General features: G+C 39.8%; 1 protein-coding gene across 1 annotated transcript in view; it reads right to left on the bottom strand.

Annotated features, from left to right (window-relative positions):
• Positions 1–7027: 7027 nt before the first annotated feature.
• METAP2 (methionyl aminopeptidase 2) overlaps positions 7028–19975 on the bottom strand; it is a 16590-nt gene continuing 3642 nt past the window's right edge. The window contains exons 3-11 of the mRNA XM_009882645.1: positions 19678–19743; positions 19253–19355; positions 14601–14762; positions 12680–12861; positions 12501–12595; positions 12318–12414; positions 11718–11821; positions 9084–9199; positions 7028–7826 (exon numbers count right to left, since the gene is read on the bottom strand). Coding sequence (XP_009880947.1) covers positions 7574–7826; positions 9084–9199; positions 11718–11821; positions 12318–12414; positions 12501–12595; positions 12680–12861; positions 14601–14762; positions 19253–19355; positions 19678–19743 — 1178 coding nt within the window. The 3' untranslated portion in view covers positions 7028–7573. The remainder of the gene's footprint in view (positions 7827–9083; positions 9200–11717; positions 11822–12317; positions 12415–12500; positions 12596–12679; positions 12862–14600; positions 14763–19252; positions 19356–19677; positions 19744–19975) is intronic.

Below are 19975 nucleotides of genomic sequence, written 5' to 3' on the forward strand. Positions count from 1 at the left end.
GAGGAAACCAGACAGCTATTTGGTCAAAGGCCACCCACCTTTTTTAGCAGCAGCTGTTCCTGGGCAGGGGTTCCACAACTCACTGGAGTTCTGCAGAGCTGGAAAGCTAAGGGTCCAGCACCTATATCGGCAACAGGGGTATAGTTAGGTGGGATGGTCTGTTACAACAGAAGAGACATGGGCAAACCCACCTGATGGTTCCAGAGCTCCCTCCTTTATCAGCAGGGAGCTGGTCTGGTAGGCAAGTTCCTTGCATGAAAGACTAATCATGTGAAAGCATCCCAAGAAGCCATAACCCTTGTCTCCTCTGCTCACCACCACCTTCATTTTAATCTACATTCAGAAAAACAGGTCCAGGTTGAAGGATCTGCTCTATTGCTACAAGCTGTGTCCAGCCCCGATACCTGCTACCTGATGACCTCCAGCTCCGTACTCTGCCCTTGCTGAATTAACTCTCATTGCACAGGCAATCAGTGCTTGGAGGAACTCAATAAAGCAATTGTGCAGCAATTACTGTAAATGAAAGGTTCTGGACCCCTGCGCACACACACAGTAACACTCCGTAAGTAGTAATTTAGTAGTCAACCACAGCGTGAACATGCGCACAGACTAGCACTCAAGACAGAAATGTTTCCAGTAATTAGTTTCACACGCATTTGTGAGATCACTTGCTGCCTGCCTTCAGTCCTTCAGGAGAGGGGCTGGACTTTTTCCCCAGATACCCAAGGGATGTGGCACTGTGCCTTAGTCACCTACCAGGTACAGTTGAGGAGACTGCACAAAATTGTTGATCGCAGAAGGGGCCTCTGGAGATTGTAGAGTCCAAATCTGCTCTAAACAGGGTCAACTGGAACAGGTTGCTCGGGGCTGTGTGTTTTCAATAGCACCAAGCATGGAGACACCCAACCTAAACCATCCTATGGTGACTGCAGTCCAGCGTGAGTGAGCTAATTCAGGTGTGTTTCTCAACAGCTGCTGCTTTGGTTCTCAATATATGCTGGTTCATGTATCTGGCTCTGCACCCCTTATCTAGAGTAAGGCTTAAGCACAGCATGAGTCTGTGTGCTTCTGTTCTGCCTTGCTTCACTCTGGTAAGTATTAAAAACAGAGCTCTAACTGTAGCCAAGGAAGTGGCAAGGTTCAGGACCAGCAGCACAATCAGCAGAAATGGCTGTAGCCAGTGCAGAAGCCTACATCGTGCTGTAGGCCTTCGAGGAAACCAGACAGCTATTTGGTCAAAGGCCACCCACCTTTTTTAGCAGCAGCTGTTCCTGGGCAGGGGTTCCACAACTCACTGGAGTTCTGCAGAGCTGGAAAGCTAAGGGTCCAGCACCTATATCGGCAACAGGGGTATAGTTAGGTGGGATGGTCTGTTACAACAGAAGAGACATGGGCAAACCCACCTGATGGTTCCAGAGCTCCCTCCTTTATCAGCAGGGAGCTGGTCTGGTAGGCAAGTTCCTTGCATGAAAGACTAATCATGTGAAAGCATCCCAAGAAGCCATAACCCTTGTCTCCTCTGCTCACCACCACCTTCATTTTAATCTACATTCAGAAAAACAGGTCCAGGTTGAAGGATCTGCTCTATTGCTACAAGCTGTGTCCAGCCCCGATACCTGCTACCTGATGACCTCCAGCTCCGTACTCTGCCCTTGCTGAATTAACTCTCATTGCACAGGCAATCAGTGCTTGGAGGAACTCAATAAAGCAATTGTGCAGCAATTACTGTAAATGAAAGGTTCTGGACCCCTGCGCACACACACAGTAACACTCCGTAAGTAGTAATTTAGTAGTCAACCACAGCGTGAACATGCGCGCAGACTAGCACTCAAGACAGAAATGTTTCCAGTAATTAGTTTCACACGCATTTGTGAGATCACTTGCTGCCTGCCTTCAGTCCTTCAGGAGAGGGGCTGGACTTTTTCCCCAGATACCCAAGGGATGTGGCACTGTGCCTTAGTCACCTACCAGGTACAGTTGAGGAGACTGCACAAAATTGTTGATCGCAGAAGGGGCCTCTGGAGATTGTAGAGTCCAAATCTGCTCTAAACAGGGTCAACTGGAACAGGTTGCTCGGGGCTGTGTGTTTTCAATAGCACCAAGCATGGAGACACCACAACCTCCCTGGGCAGCCTCTGCCAGTGCTAGACCATCCTCCCAGTAAAAAACACATTCTTCCGTCTCAGTGGAACTTCCTTTGTTCCAGTTTGTGCCCATTTCCTCTTGTCCTGACACTGGGCACCACTGAGAAGAGCCTGGCTCCATCTTCCTTACTCCTCCCCCCACCCCACCCTACCAGGTGCTTATACACACAGGTAAGATCCCCCTGAGCTTCCTTTCTCCAGGCCGAACACTCCCAGCCCTCTCAGCTTCTCCTCATACATCAGATGTTCCAAGCCCTTTCATCATCTTCCGGTCCCTTTGCTGAACTCACTGCAGTAAGTCTTGTACTGGGAAAGGCAGCACTGGACCCAGCCCTCCAGCTGTGCCTCCCCAGGCCTGAGGAGAGAGGAAGGTTCACCTGCCCGGAGGCTGTTGTCCTGCTTTGCTGCAAGGGCGCGTTGCTGTCTCATGGTTTACTTGTCCCCCAGGACCTTCTCTGAGGAGCTGCTTCCCAGCCTGTACTGGTGCTGGGGTTACTCCTGCCCAGGTGCAGGACTTGGCATTTCCCTTTGCTGAAGTGCAGAAGGTTCCTGTTGTCCATTTCCCCTACTTGTCCTGCTCCCTCTGGGCAGCAGTGCCCCCAGCTGGTCTACCAGCCACTCCTCCCTGTTTCATCTGTATCACCTCCCCTGCATCATCTCCAGCCTTGCCGAGCGCACGGACGCATCAGGCAAGTCAAAATAGCCCATTCTTCAATTGAAAAATAATACTATTTTCTAGTCCCAGGCGGTAATAAATATATGCATCCAGACAGCATGCAGTGGGATTATGTGCATTCACTTTTATCTAGTGGTAAATAAGGCTTCTATACAGCGCTCTCCAATTTAAGGGATTCAGAAATTTGGCCTTATTGAGGAAAAAATGGTAACTTCAAAAACTGGGGAAACAGACTTCTAAAGCTCAAAAAAAACTGGGCAAAAGGCTTACTCTTTGCCTTACCTGCTGATTAGTCTATGCAGCTTTTTTTTTTTTTTTTATAAAGCAGTGTAGCTTTGCAAAATAAAAGAGAAATCAGCATCAATATAAAAGCAAAGCTAAAAATCTGTGACTTTTAACCTTAGTTACAAATGTTGGGTGACTGCCATGACAAGCAAATCAAAAATTCTGAAAGTCACAGCACAGTTGTCTAATAATTTTTTCATTTACTTTAAAAGCACTCAAACATTTCAGTTTGTAAAAACAGAACTGCCTCCTTAATCCATGTAGAAAAAAACCCATACTACTGAAAAAAATCATGGTACACTGTTCTCAATTTACATCACCTTTATCTCTAAACACACCTTCATAAAACCATTTGGCAGAAACATTACTTTGTGAATGGACTTAAGAAAATATACTGCCTGCCTTTGTGTATGGACAGCTGATAGATGTTCTACGGAATGCAGAGTACCAACACGCTATTTTAAATAAGTAGGATTTAGCAAAGTTCCTCTACATCCAACCACCACCTGTAGAAATCAAATGAACAAATTCCAGTCACGTTTACAAATCACATAATTCAGTTTCTATGATACCATCTTACTCTGGTTTTCTACTTTTAACATAATATAGATATTGTGATAAACTGAAGGTAACACGAAGTTGAACGACGCAACAGCAGTTTTCTCACTGTAACAGCAACTTTACCTCCCTCCTTCGGTGCCCTATTTCGGTCTCCTCTTTGAAAAGTTCCTTATCCTTGCCCTTAAAACGCCTGCTCCCTTGCGAGCCAAGCTGCTTCCACAAAGCTAGTGCGAGAGATGCTTTGTTATTTCACAAGCTGGAGCCTGTAGTAGAAGAGTACGGCCCTAGGGATAGACCTTGCAGTTGCTATTTAGCGTCAAGTTTATTTCCATTTTTCATAAAGTCTGCCACTAAAAAGGCAAAACCTTGATCCTTCTAGTAAGGCGGTATTTTTAACCCACAATGTGAAGTGCAAAAGTCCCAAGGAAATCTACTGTGAACACAGAAGCAGAAAAATAAACAGGAGACCTACAACTCTGAATACTACTACCTCTTTGATTCAAGTAAAAGCGTTTAGATGGAAAGCCCCTGTAGTTTTAACAACTTTTTTTATATTCTACAAAGTACCCACGCTGCAGAAGCTTGGGCAAAGACAACCAAACCCACCCCTCCATGCGAGACTTCCGCTTCACGGCTGGCAGCGTTTGCCTCCACCAGCCCTGTTCTCCCCGTCCCACGCTATCCGAGGCATTCGCCACGTGCCTCCCGCGCTCTGTGGCCCCGCGCCCAGCTCCGGCCCAGGGGCACACTGCCCAAGGGGAAGCGCCACGGCAGCTCCAGCGCCCACCGCTCACTGCAGGCAGTCGCTTTCTTGCCAACTGCTACGGGCTTTCACCTAAACTAAACTCTGATACAATACAGCTTTTTGGTTGGGGACAAAGTTAAGTTCGCGTTGCTTTCGCAAGCTGCGGTCAAAAGTTTCTGCTTCATCCTGCTCCTTCGGTGCAGGTAGAGCAGGCAGGCTTCAAAACGTTTCAACAACCTGGGAAACACTCCCGCAAACCGACAGTTAAACACAAGACAAAGCAACTTTGCTATTTTACAGTCAGAGAACTCACACAAGGGTCCACGGAGTTAACAGAAGACTTACTTAGGTTGGAGACTTATTCAAGCAGGTGATCAAAAAGCTGGGGCGGGGGGGAAAAACCCAACCCCAAATCCCACATCTAAGAGGAAAAGTAGGTTGTTCAAGTCTAAAATGAGTGTCCTGGTTAGGAAAATCTTAGGCCATACCTTCATCAAAAGGACAGATGAAGAGTTCCAGCTGTACATTCTCTAATGATGAGTATGTCTCGAGGTCTGCAGGAAGGAAAAACCCTGCAAAGTAGGTTCTGAACTCTCTTACTTTGGCACCTCTAATAAATGTACTCTACTAAAACTATTGCCATTTCTGGTGCTGCACATACTTGAGAAACAAGATGATCCCCGTCTTCTGGCTATTTGGGGAAGACAGAATTCAGTATGTGGCTCAAGTCACAGGCTTTAGATTTCATCAAGTGACAAGACAGTACGGTCCAGTTATCAGCCAGCATGGCCAGGACTTTATAACGACACTTCCAGCACCAGGAAAAGGCAGCCTGAAGAGCATGAAAGCAGTAGAGGAATTTCTTATGTTAAAATACAAGATGCAAGGAAGCAGTGGAAAATAGGGCTTTTGCCTTCTATACTGACAGGCGTAAATGCAGGCTGGTCAGCAGCACAGGAAGCATTTATCCAGAGAAACCCAATTAAATTTAATGGCAACAAATAATCACGTTCTGCAAGTATTTTTCTGCATAACAATTTGTTACGCATGCTTATCAGCTTCCATATGCAAATCAGCACACAGCCAGCAAGTTCAAAAGTTAAAAGAACAGGTCATAGTCCAAAGTCGCTCTGCTAGTCTGGATCTTCCTATTGTGTTCACATAAAAGAAAAGACAAAGGGAGGAAAACAAATCATTGATCCTAAGTGTTCTTCAAGTAACAGGAAGATAAAGAAGCCTGAAGCTGTAGGAACAGTATCAAATGTCACTGAGCTACTAACAAACATCTTTCTAGAAAGAAAAGTCTGGAATTAGCAGATAAGAGGCTGAGAACCAAACCAGATTTGTCTTACTTGTTTCTAGCAGTATTTGTAGTAACCAGGCTTGTTACCAAAATAGGGTGAGCTGGAAGCCATTAATTCTACCCAGTTCATCACAGATCCTTTCAAGTGCCAGTCTGCACTTTGCAATGCACAAGCGCGTACACTAGCTACTGTTGGTTTGGAAGCTGAGACACATGCCCACACAGCTGCAGAAATTACTGAAAACTCATTGCTGGGATGCCAAGTCTCCCAAACAGCAACAACGGGTATACACATTTCAGTATCCTATTTCATCCGTTTCTACAAGCGGTACTAAGAGTAAATAATACTTAAACAAACAGAAAAAAACCACACTGATGTCTATTACTTCTACGGCAGTACATGACACTGCTTCCCTGTAAACTGCAGCTCACATACCGGAGTTTTAAAGGAAAAACTGCAGCTTTTACCCGAAGACAGAGGGGGAAAGAAATGGCATTTCTAAATTAATATGAACTCCTCTATAAATAAACACAGGCTGTCACTATAAAGCAGCAGATGAAGTTTCTCTATTTCCTAAGCAGTTAAAGGCACTGTTATTGACCTATTAAGAAGCTGTTGTTTGTGTTATCAGTAACTATGTAAAATTTTAATATGCAAGTCATGCATATATATATACACAGACACAGACACACACACACACACACACACCCCCAGGAAGACATAGAGCATTACAACCTGAGGAGCCATGGGATTTAATTCACCTTTACAAATGAGATTCACCAGTCAGATTTGCTGCAGCCGGGAGATGGATAATGACCGCTTACGTCAAGAAAACATCCAATATTCCAGATTAGTTTGCCTGTACGGAAGAACTTTCAACTCTCCAAAATAAACTAATGTTTTCATTGTCCCCACAACTTGCCCAATCTAACGTGTACTTAAAGGAGACTGGGAATCATACGAGGCAAAATTATACCCTGTGCAAAAAGGCACACCAATGGCAAAGATGTAGGGATACATACTAATATTCACAGTTGACTTCAGCCCGAAGTTGCATGTTGCTGATAACGGCAGGAGAGAACATAAAATGCAATTTGCTGTGTTCCAAATACAGCTAAAGTCTAAGCCGGAGACTGGCACTCTCAACAGGTCACACCACGCATCTCTGCTGAAGTCACATTCTGTCCTGCAAAGCATTGATGACTTCTTGCCCTGTAACCCAGCACTGACAAGACTATTTAAATAAGCCCTAAAAGGCAAAGTTCCATATTAAGGCTAAGACCAGTCCAGTTTCAAGACAAGAAATGGCAAATCAAGTTTGTAAAATATTTAATAGAGCGGTTTCCCAGCAAACTCCTGACCAGAATCATAACCAGACTTCTAAAAAGTATATATAGTTTTAGATCTGAAAATTTGTCTTTATTTTTTTTACAAAATGGATTCCAGGAAGTTTAAAAGGCAATATCATAGAGGACTTGGGCGCAGAAATCAGGTGTAGTCATTCAAAGCATTCAAGTAGGAATATGGTAATATAAATATTTGAAAAGCATCTTTTATCATAAATGTTCAAAACAAAATGTATAACTCATTCCAAACTAAAAATTGAGCTTTATAGCACATATTTCCCTGAACAGAAAAAAATAAGTAACTTTTGAAATATTTCTAAAGGCCTGAAAGCTTTTTTTTTTTCTTGGTTAGTTACATTAGAAGACTTGCCTTTGATTAAATTCCTTCCTTTCCAAATAAGGAAAGTATTACATCAGTCCACTGTTAAAACAGACAATGTGTTGCAAATTAATTCTGGTATAGTATGTTCCAACAAAGCCTAGAGTATAAAGGTGCTGAGGTGGCTTTGAGTTTAGTAGTCATCTCCTCTGCTGACAACCTCCTTGCACGTTGGGCGCAACAGTATAGTATGCTCGAACTGTGCTGTGTACGAGCCTTTAATGTCGCATAAGGGAGGATATGGATCCACTATACCCAAGTCGCACAGGTTCTTCAATGCCATTAGGTATTTACTCTCTCCCAGGCGATCTAACCATCTGCGGCAGAAGGCAAGAGTACCAAAGTTTTCATTGATAACGTTTAGCAAGTGTTTTGCTCTTGGGAGCCTAAAGAAAAAAAGAACATGTTTTAGAAGAAAGAGCAAGCATTCTGCAAGCATTCACGACAGAAATAAAACACGCCGATTAAGAAGAGGGTTAGATTTCAAGGTATTTTAAGACTGCCCGGTCTTGGGCTGTCTTTCTACATCAATCAGGTGTTCCGTTCACAAAAGAAAGTGCATTTTCCTCCTGCAAAAAGATATGCTTCAAAACAAATCTGAATGCTGCCAAACACACTGGCCGTGCACTTCAAATAGGGGAAGTTAGATTGTGAACATATCTGCATCTAAATGCCCAAGGAAAACTAAATGCAGTGACAGGAAGCATTCTCTTAAATAATAAAAGGAAGATCCATTTTATGAAGAAAAACAGAACTCTTCCTGATCTGAAGTGGTTAATAATATGAACTATTTAGGCAGGAGCTTGGTGGTTTAAAACTCTGAAGACTTATTTCTGAAGTCAAACATTCAGTAAGCTTTTTATTTATACGTCTTACGATTTATATAAATAAAAATTAGAGATTTATAGATCTGCTAAGAAATAAACCTAATTCCAAATATAAGCAGTTCCTTTCCCACCCTTAGATTAATCGCCCCACGCATTTTTCGTATTGCTAGATTGTTCTATGAAGACAAAATCGAACTATCTGGAAAAGCACGTCTGCCTGCTATGTTTCTAACCATAATAGCCTTCACTTCAGAAAATATGTTGCACTCCTACAAATGCATAAACGCAATCTCAATGAAAACTGAAAATTAATAAGCTATTTCATTTTATAGCAATACGCTGAAACAAGAACTTAAAAAGCACAAAATATCCATACAAACAAAACAGATGATGTGAATAGCTCGGTATAGTCTGGGAACAGCATTAAGACAAAGACTGTGGCACAAACCCATAATACAAATGTTGATTTTAAAAAATGCAAATCTATGCATTTAATACAGACTAATATACAAACAATCTATATATTATTAAGTAGAAAAAATTACTAATGATAGGAAGTAAAAAAAAAAATAATCTAGACTTCTGAAGATATAATCATGTATCTTCTCCATTTCCAGATGTTTTTTAATTCTGGAGCAATATGGAATTATTCCAATCAGAGCACATTTCATAACAAGAACATTGCTAACACCACCCTTTGAGTCCTCTGACAGCCTTACTGATCAGTGAAGAACCTGCACTGTACCAAATGTGAACCCTAGAAGAGTGGTAGCTCTCTCACAATATACCAGCAAAAAAACAACGAAAAAATCCAACCTTATTGGCACATGCCCAACATCAAAGTTCTTCATATAATGAGAACACTCCATATCATCATGAACAACACCTTTTCCTGTGCTACCGAAGGTTTCTATAGCATATACTTCACCTTCCTAAGGAGAGAAAGAAAAAGGAAACATGTTACCATATGCAAGTAAGTGACATCGGGCCATTCTGATACGATGAGCTCAGTAAAAGAACTTTTGAATACAAGTAATTAGATGTGAATAGATTAATCACCAAATCAACGTAGAGAAAAATTCAATACAGAGATTTCACACAGTAAAGTTACAGACACTTCCAAATCACCAGCTACTTATGTTAGTACCATTTTGTTTCAAGCCATAAATATCAGCATGTTTCTAGCCACAATTTCTCAAAGTCATTGCAGTTAAAACGTTGTCAGAGTATACATCTAACACAGCTACGAAACTCCATTCTGCTGCAAAACATGTGCCAACTGGAAGTTACTCTCCTTTGCTATTCAGATAGAAGTCCTAGGAAACGTACAGTTTAGACATAGCAAATAGATGTTTATTACAGAGACTTACTGCACTGAAGAACTTTCTGCCCAATTTCTGCAAGAATTTTCTGGTAACAGCTGCTAGTATAAACCCTTAACCTGCTCATTTCCACTCCACAAGATGAATTTCTTCAAGAACTGAAGGTGATATATATCTGCAAGGGCATCATCAAAATTCTAGCCAAGAACATACTGAAATGCCATTACATAAACTCATTTTTGCCAAGTGCATTCGCATAACCTTAATGGTAGGACTGTGAAAGGGACTTAACAAGATGGGGCATAAATGTAAATGGACAGCTGGAGCTGGGTTTCCAGTTTATTAAGCTACTTTGAAAGTCACAACCCAAAACTAAGCAGCCATGTGAAAAGCAGTAACACAGGCCTCAAATTCAAGACAAAAACTCTTCAAAACGCCTTGAATATACAACTGATTTCATTAAAAAAAAAAAAGACGCCTTGAATATACAACTGATTTCATATAAAAAAAAACCACACACAAAAACCCCCACACAATGCCACAAAAAAATATAATTCACTTTACACCCATTTTTTCAGAATAAGGATCGTCAGAAGCAGTGTTTCTTTTCTTCACAAAAAACTCATTGGATTGCAGTTTGATACTATAATTAGCACAGTACAGTAAGAGCTTGGCTATGCTCCACATTCTTCACTGGCAAAACTCAGTATTTAACGATGTAGGATTGTGTCCTAAGTAACCTACAGAAGCTGAAGAACTTAAAAAGTATCTTCTCCCCATTGTCTGGATATTCAGTTAAAACAATCTCAAAGCTCTGAAATCTTTAAGTAAGATCTGCTTAAAGAACACTTAAGTTTTATACTAGCGATATACTGATAATGGATGACAGACATACAAGACTTAACCGCTTACTAAGCTAAAACAAGAAGGGCACACAAGCTTTTTATACCTTCCTTTTCCAATACTCTTTAATTCCTTTGCACACTGGTATAGATAAGATGATAGTTAAAACTTTGTCTTTTTGCCCACAACATTAACAAGATGATAAACAATTATGATACAAGTTTTGGGTGATGAGAGCGAGCCTGTCTCAAAAACCAATTCTGTCCAGAGCACACCTGTCCCTATTCAGCTCTTAGAAGTCTTATTTACTCTGATAGGCTTTGCTAGTGATCATTGCTGATCAGTGATCAGGCTTAGAATGAAATTAAAAGCTTCTTATCTCACTACCAATCTTTTAAATAAGCCTTCTTATCTTGTTAGCACACAAGCTTACATCAAAATGGTGGCTAAATCTCACATTATGTATTTTAATACTGCCTTTCCGACTGATATAGTTTGCTACATCACGTACAGCAATATCTCTTCCCCTGCTCCAAAATGCTGTTCAAACAACATCTTTCATCTAGCCTCTCATATTAACTAGAAATATGCTTAATTATTTCATATCTCTAAAGAAAAACTGCACTGGAAGCTTTTCAAGAAAGATATTATACCTAACTGTACTTGCAAAAAGTCATCCAAAGCTACCACGCTACAGAAATATTTTACAAGAATTACCTGAGCCAGAGAAGATTGTTATTTTGTCTTTTTAATTATATAATGAAAAAAAAGGAAAGTGTGAATGACTGGCAAGTCGAAACACCTTTCAGGAAAACTCTGGTCCCCTCAAGTTCACCCCAAAATCTGAATTCCTGTCCTTTTCCCTGCTCCTAAATGCAGTGTTGGAATGTTGCACTTAGGTAATGTATACCCATTCATAAATAAATATGCAAGAGTTTCCATAAGCACCACTAAGGCCATTCAGATTTCAAGGCTGTGGTTTTTTGTGTTTTTTTTTTTTTCCTAATTGTTTGGTGGTTTGTTTTTTTAAATAGCAGGGTTCCAAGGCTTCAATTTCAGAAAGTGTTAGATAGCAGAACATTGCACAGCTAAATGGAGAAGCCATCGAGATGAAACAACAGTGATCACTCCTCTACAGGAACACTACAAACTACAGCAAAGTTTTTCCTCTGCTGCTATTATCCACCAGGACCACAAATACTGCACATTCAGATTGCACAGGAAATACTAGTCTTGCAGTGACAGTTGGGGAAACTTAACAGAATGATTTAAGAACTCCATTTACCTCCATTCTTGTGGCTTCTCCTCCTTTCACAATGGGCACTGTTTTTCCAGCATGTATCCTATATGGCCCAATCGAGTGTCCATTCAAATTGCGAATTGGTTTCACTTTTGAAGAAGAAGAACATTAATATTACAGGCAATTTCCTAACAAATGTTAAACCCTTTAAGGCAATTTAGTTTGTTAGCCCATACTGAAAGTACAACAGTGACTCATCAGATTGCAGAGGAACTAAACACAAAACTATCCAAGACACAAGTTAGTTTTTTATGCTATATCAAAACTTCATTATTAAAGATCAGCAAGTCCAACAGTAACATAAGTCTACTAATGAAGTCAAACAGCAAGTATCAAATAATTCGTACATTTTGAAACAGTTGTTTCACCTTCATCTTATCTGTTACAGATACAATACTTAGAAGGATAAGCCAAGAACATTCCTCCAGAGGAATGGCAAGCCAGCCAGAAACACGTATTTATGCAAGTCACTCATACCATACCTCTAGTACAGAGGTCTTTTCAATATGATACAAATAAATCAGTATTTGTACAAAGACACACATACTCTAAGAACAACTATCCTTATATAAAAAAAGAACTTGCCTTGGTATGTTTTACCATCAATTTCAACCTCGTAAGACTCCATAACTTCTTGTATGGCCTCCCCTACGTCACAGAGACGTACATCTATTCCAGCACACTGAAAATAAAGTGCAAACATAAATGGAAAATAATTGCAAAGTTTACTGTAAGAGACTTGGTAAATGACTTGCATAATGATCATACCTTTATTCCAGTATTTGTGGCATCCTTTACAGCTTGTAATAGTCTGTCATATTTTGGATTGAATGTGACTGTAAAAGCACAGTCAATAATACGACCTGAAATCAGCAGAAGTTAATTACCATCACAGTTTTTGCACTGAAGAGTGTTCTCAAAAGTTTAATTCGTAAATGAAAACTAACCACTAATGTGTGTCCCAAAATCTATTTTGCAAATATCATCGTACTGCAGGACTGTTGGATCTCCAGCATTGGGAGTGTAGTGGGCAGCACAATTATTCAGCGAACACCCAGTAGGAAAAGCGAGACCTGCATTTAAACCATTTTCCTTTATCAGCTTACGTGAGCAGTCTTCTAGTTTTTCACTAAAAGGCAGAGGGGAGGAAGAAGAAAAAAGAAAACAACAGTTGTCATTAATATTTCTTATGATGACTTCAAATAAATCAATGCAAGAACAAAACCTCAGAAAAATATTCAAGCAAATGTTATAATTTGAAATCTTGAACTTGTATGCTAACTAGAAGGAGACCCAAGACTGGAAAACATAAGCACAACATAACAATCTCCAGTTCTTGGTATTGTTTCTTTTACCCTTCTTAGGCAAAACCGAGTACTTTGCTACCATTTTTACTCTAATTTTTAAATATCCATCCTTCACAAGCTACATTTAACCCATTCTTCCCGAGCAGCAGAGGTTATACAACTAAAGTTTAGGCAAATTAAATTCAATTTTTTTACAATTACTAGGCTTTAAAAGGGGAAAAAAAAGGAAAAAGGCAATAGTATAGTCCTCTCATTTATTAAAAAATTTTCAAATTAAAGGACAATAATATCATTTGTAATTTAAGTGATAACTGTGATATAATAAAGCCTTGAGACTAGCATTTGTTTTTGGTTTTTGTCTACTCTCAAGCTGTTAGCTACTGGAAAGCTACAGATACATGTCCACGAGTGCGTACTCCTATAGTGGCAGTGAATGATGTAAACTGCAGGTCACGTTAGTGCACCAGACTCTGATTTTATTTAAGCAAGCTATTCACTCAGAGCATCTGGCAAAAGAAGAGAGCTTATTTTAATAGGCAAGTCGCCATAGCCTGAGGTACTTTTTGGAAGAAAAGTCGTGTTTTGAGAAAATTATTGCTTACAACAGTCAAACTGTATAATTCAATATGACAGATTTGTTTCAGCCAGACTAGTGATTATTAAGGCAGCTGTCTTTCTTCCACTTTCCCTGATGGTATATTATTTCTTTCCGTTATCCTCACACAGTTACCTTGAGGATCAACTGTGATTAGCTTCCATACTATTCTACTCTTGTCAGCACAGTCCTCAGTCATACCAGGCTGAAAGCACCTGATTTTGGAAGCTAAACTGTCCTGGTTAAGTGCAGTACTTTGGCAGCAGACATTCACTCTAGATAAACTGAAGGACAGAAAAAGGAATAGTTGGAAGAGTCAAGAGAATTAGTCCAAGCTAATTTTTTCTTTAAACTTTACCTTAATCAAACTCATGTTTATCTTAATCTATTTGCTCAGTTATTTCTTACCAACTGAGAATAACACAAAGAAACATCGTGTTTCTCCAAAAACATCAGTCCGTTAAGACTAAATATAGACAAAATCTTTGTGCCCTGGACTGAGTACACATGCCATTTTTATGCTTCTTTGCCCGCTCCCAGACACAGACGGCACTTGCATCGCTCATCCACATAGCATTGCACTGACAATTCTGGCAAAAGCCAGGATTTTACTACTGTTATTGCTGCTTCTCTCAGCACCGCTGCAGAACTTATGTGCAAGAGTAGCCAGGGCACTGAACATTAAAATCAAGCATGTGCTCAAAATAAGTGAATGCAACCAAAAGCTCACTTTGAAATTCACTATGATCCCAGGCCCTGCAAAGCTGTATAAGCTAAGAATATGTTTTAAGAGGAAACTTACAGGAAATAAATAATTGGGAATTCCGGTTGCATACTTCAAACAGAAATCCCCCCAACTCTCATGACACAGTGAATTAAGCACACAAAATTGAGAGTAAATCCCTCCCCCTGTGGAGAAAGAAGAAAAATCTACAGCAGAAGTCGAGAGAAGATCTGTGTCCTCACCAGATTTCTATCATTGTCATTCCAGGTTTTATCCAGCTCATAACGTATTTCCTCACTTGTCTGTGTGCCTCTGCAGCCTCCCGAAAATCATTCCAGATTTCCTCACTGGCTTGGTCTAGCGCTTTCTTTTCTTCACTAGTTGTTCTCCAAGCAGCAGTTCGCCTTCAAAATAAATAGTGTATCATGAAAAGTTACTATAATCACAGTAGTCATTACAACTTCTGCCTAAAGACTGCAAAGTGTTTATGAACCAATCAGGTCTACATTCCTCCATGCAACAGAGAAGAACCTCATCTATAAAATTTTCTGAATAAAGGAAGCCTATAAAAATTTACCAGCACCATAGACTGGCACCTATGAAAGGCAGTAACATTGCACAACAAAAAAATCATGTACACATAGAACTCAGTTTATTCTCTTTACGTTTTCAAAAGTCTTAACTCTCAACCCTCCCAAAAGTCCAGAGAAGCAATATGCTTGAAGGATGCATAATTCTTTTCAAAAAGACAGAATGGTGTATAAAATTCATACCAGTGCCTGCAATTCTACCTTGAGTTTAGCAGGCCAAATCACTGCAACATGCTCTGCTCATACAAAAAGTTTATTTTTTGCACAATCTTAATCATTCAGACACTACTCAAGAATCTCAGCACTGTAGTGTAGGTACTTGGCCCAGAAACTGTTACTGACACAGAAACAATCAGCTCCTTCGAAATTTAAGAGCCTGCAGTTCCAGTATTACTTTTGCTCAGCCTCAGAATATTTAGGTAATAACACCTAACACAGTGCATAGTAACTATGACACATGCCAGGAAGTTACTTTCTAAATTTGCTGGATGGTGAATTAACATTTGTTCTAGGAGAATACCACTCATTTTGGCTCTTTGGTAGGTTCATAGAACAAATTGAAGAATAATTTTCAATACAAGACTAAATATAAGATTAGTTTTGAATACATTTTTTTTATTATGCAAGAAACCATACAACCGAGGTTCCAAGAAAGCAAACAAACAAAAATAATTAATTTAAGCACTCCAGCAACTGCCAGAACTCCACTAAAACACAGCTCTTCTGACTACAAAGTAGAGATACCCTTTAAACGGTGAAGCTGGAGCCGTGTAATGATGCAGAAAACCCTAGAGATAACTCAAAGAAATCCATACATGCTAGGCAGGACAAATACTACTAAAAACAATGCACAGCTGCACATCCTGGTAGGTGGGTCATAAAAGAAAAGGGATGATAGACAAGATGGACCAAAGATGCTGAACTACAACGAAGTTTCTGAATTTAGAAATTAACTTTTGCCTTTATGTATGCAAGCAGATTCAAAGCGAACATCAGAATATGCAGAGTTAAAGGATTTCTTTTTGAAATCCAAAAGTGTAGCTACTTACCTGTTTCACAGACATGTAACTCGGCTCTGCTCTAAGTTTCCTTCACAGCCAAAAAACAGGTGTGAGTGAGCCAAGAAACTATGCCCTGAAATTTTGCTGCATTTCAAACTGAGTATTTCTACAGTGTTAAGAGGCCTGCAATCCTAAAGCGGAGCTGAAAAGATAAAGAAGGATAACAGGCTATTCCATAACACTTCTCCCAGGATGACCAGAGGATCCACATATTTTGAGACCCTTTTGCTTGTTTCCCTTGAACTTCCTGGTCCTTTCCTGCCGAAGTAACAACAGTGCAAAGGAGAAATCCCATGCTTACTTTTCTGAGCAGTTTTCTTGCTCCAATAGCAAGCATCACACATAGTACTTTTAGAATTTGCCTTCATACTGGTAAATGCCACAAAAAAACCCCAAAAACCAACAACAAAAAGGCAACAGACTGCAACACCTGAGCTCCCTTACTGCATTTGGAAATTGGACTACTGCCAGCCCAGTAGTCATGGCACAAGACTGAAAAGGCAAACTGCAGAAAAACAGTGGGGAGAGGGACTCGAGGATCCTTTCAGACTGCTCTGGATTCCAGCAGGGAACACCCTCTGGTAGCAAGAGCTGCTGACAGAGTCTGGGCAGCTGCTGTGCCATCAGTCATGGACTTAAGTGCAAACCCCAGCAAACTGGCAGGAAGCCGAATCGCTCTATGCTACTGTATTTGAGCATACAGTGACCCCATGCAAGACAACTGGGGGACAAAATAACCTCTATATTTAAAAATACTGTATCAGACGTAAAGCGTTTTGCTGCCAAAGCTGCACCACTGCCACCTGGGAGCTCAGGAACGGAGGTGACAAGAAATCCTGCTTAGGCCTAAGCGCTTCAGGACATGTGAAAAGTCAATTGATCAGATAAAGGTCTGACACCAAACATCAAGTGCTCCGACAGGTACATGAACTAACAAGCTTTTCTGAGGACAGTTTCCTAATGTGCTGGCTACCACATAAGTCAGCTTGAGAAGTTCACCTCTTGTTCCAAACCATTCGGTCCCACTTTTTCACTCCAGTTCACAGCCCCCAGCTTTCACTAGTACAAATCTTTATAGGATTGTGCTGTGCAGATTTTAGTGACGAAAGAATTCCAGAAAATAATTTCCCCACATTATTTTAATCCAGATAACAGCACAGGGGCAGAAACAAGAATTCCTTAAGCCCGCTTTAACAAAACCGTGTATCATGAAATATTGCTTATAGCTTTTCCGCCCTTCCTGTCACATCATCTCAAATTCAGGTGTCTTCAAAAAAAACCAAACCCAAAACTGCAAGCCTTCAAACAGAACTAAATACCCAAGATATAAAGAAATTAAAGCTGTTAGTCTGTTGTCTACAAGAATTGATTCTCTGCTATTTTTTCTCTGAAAATTGAATTATACCCACTTCTAGTTCAACTTCCTGCACAAAATTCTAGGTTGATGAGAGGTAACTTTAGAAAGCATGTGACATCAAGAGTTAAGAATAGAAGTGCAACTCTTTAAAAAAATATAAAAAAAATCAAAGACAAAACCCTACTGACCTCAGCATAAGAGAAGTGGCACAAAAATGGTTCACCAATAATTAAAATGAAACTATTATTCAGAATAGGGAATATCTTAACATTCATGTCAGCTACTAATTTAAGTAGCCGCTTTTGTTAGGAAATGCTACAGTAGCATCATAACATTTAAATATTTAAATTAGGAACAAAACTAATCATATTTGCTTAAGCAAATTATATAAAGAAACTATTCCAGGTTCCTTAGAAGAGCACATTCTTTTTCCAGAGCAGAACAGTCTTGGTACAGAAAAGATGTTCCGCTTAAATCCTGTTAGAAAAGGTGGTTTGGTTTTGTTGTTTTGTTTGGGTTTTTTCCCTCTTTTCAAATGAATAGTAGCAAACCCAGAACAAAACACTAATTTTCAATAGCTGAATACGTAACAGAGGTGTAAAAATAGTGTGGCATTTGTTAATAAACTACAAACATGCTTAAGATGTTTATAATCTAATTTCCTGGATTGCTCAAATCATGTCCTTCTGAATGTGGCATATGCGTATACAGACAAACACTTAACTCTTAAGCATAAAAGAATCACTTCTGGATCAGCCCATCAGGACGATGCTGTGAAAGTTCTTCACTGGCACGCTAATATTGTGCATACAAACAAGGCAGTCATTTATAAGGAAATATGAGCACACCTTGTGATCCAACTGAAGTAATTAAAAAGAAAAGGCTTCCTCAAAACCAAATTCTAATCTCATAAAAATGAAACCATATTATCTGTGAATATCTGAACACAATTTATAGGATGTACTAGACTCTTAACTATGTTGCTTACACTCCATCTTTCAAAGTAATTTGATTCTGAAAAAAACAGTAAGTTTTCAGTAATAGTTGGTCTTTACATTCAGGTTTCCATGCAATTCAAGCCGATTCTGCCCCCTACCCCTAGGAGTAAAATAAAACCTTCCACAAGACTTCACGCAGGAAAAATCAGGAAACTCAGTCAGGCTGGTATATCCTAGTTCCTAACAAAGCATAAGGAAATGGTAGTACCCTACAAAAACATAAGGATGCAGATCTCCATTCCAGTAAACCACTAGAAGCTGTTGCTTGTTTAGTAAAATTGCACATTATCCCCACATCACTATGAATTATAAAAAAAAACCCAAAACAGTTTAGGTTATAATAACTATATATTCACACAAATAAAAAGAAGCAAAGTGCAGAATACACCACCCAGGCTTTTAAATCAAACTGTGTCATACTCCGAGATTGACATACATCTACCAAAGAATAAATAAATAAAAATAACAAGAAGTTGACATCTAGATGCTCCCAAAACTGCTGCATAACGGTGCCTTATCTCCCTAAATTTTAAACCTTCACTCAGTTCTAATTCAGACCACATTTTTCTTACAAGCTGCCTACTGAATTCCTGTTGGTCCCCTGGGTCTCAAGGTCCCCTGCCTCATGGCAATTTTGCTTATACAGGTTATACTTTAATTATAGGGTAGAGAAGGAGGAAGGTTTCTGGCATGAAGACTTCTATTCATTAAGTTCTTAGATGATCCAGTTAGGAAAACAAAACAAAACAAAACTCCACAAACCAAACAAAAAAAAAATCCCCAAAACACACATTACAACTCACTTCGTCCATTTAGTTGTACATTAACAGTTTTGCAATTCAGCATATCCAGATGACAGCATTTATCTTTTAACCTTAAAACACTCACCCATCTTGTGTTGGTGGGTATTCACATTCTTCTCCCTTTGGGAATACGTTGCTGGGAAACAGATCACATATTGGAATAGAAGGTGGATCTGTCTGGACCTTAGCTGTTGAGTATAATTTAAGAAAGTTTTACATCTGGAAAGACTAAGAATCTTCTTTCAACCATAAAAGTTATTTAAGATCCCCCTTATTAGAATTTGGGCTTCTACCAAGACAACATCATAACACAATGCCCTCACATGACTTAATTTGGCCAACAACCAAAGTGGCATTCAGGGACACCAGAAAGAAGAAAACTCAGCCACACTTAGCCTACAAACCCAAACTGCACCCCAAAAATTTATTTCAACTGCCAAGAACAGCACTTACACATGCTTATACCAAATATTCATGCAGTCTATCTTTATCTTTGTGCTTGATACCTACGTCCTTTCTTCTTTTTCTTCTTCTTCTTCTTTTTCCCTGTTGCTCCATCTCCTTCACCCTCTCCATCTACAGGAAAGAAAGTCCTCAAGTGAACATAAAATAACCTTGAAGAGCCAAAGAATTTTGAATGAGACACAAAACCATCTGGACTATCTGGAAACACTTCTTTCACAACAGAATTTAATGGATTAAAAGAAGACAGCTAGAAGCTGCCACCAAACCATTAGCATTTTCAGTCCCTGCACCCAACACAGACCTAAGAAAATACTTTCTGAAGCTGATGACTTAAACATATCAC

Source organism: Charadrius vociferus, unplaced genomic scaffold, assembly GCF_000708025.1.
Source record: "Charadrius vociferus isolate BGI_N301 unplaced genomic scaffold, ASM70802v2 scaffold72, whole genome shotgun sequence".
Classification (NCBI taxonomy): domain Eukaryota; kingdom Metazoa; phylum Chordata; class Aves; order Charadriiformes; family Charadriidae; genus Charadrius; species Charadrius vociferus.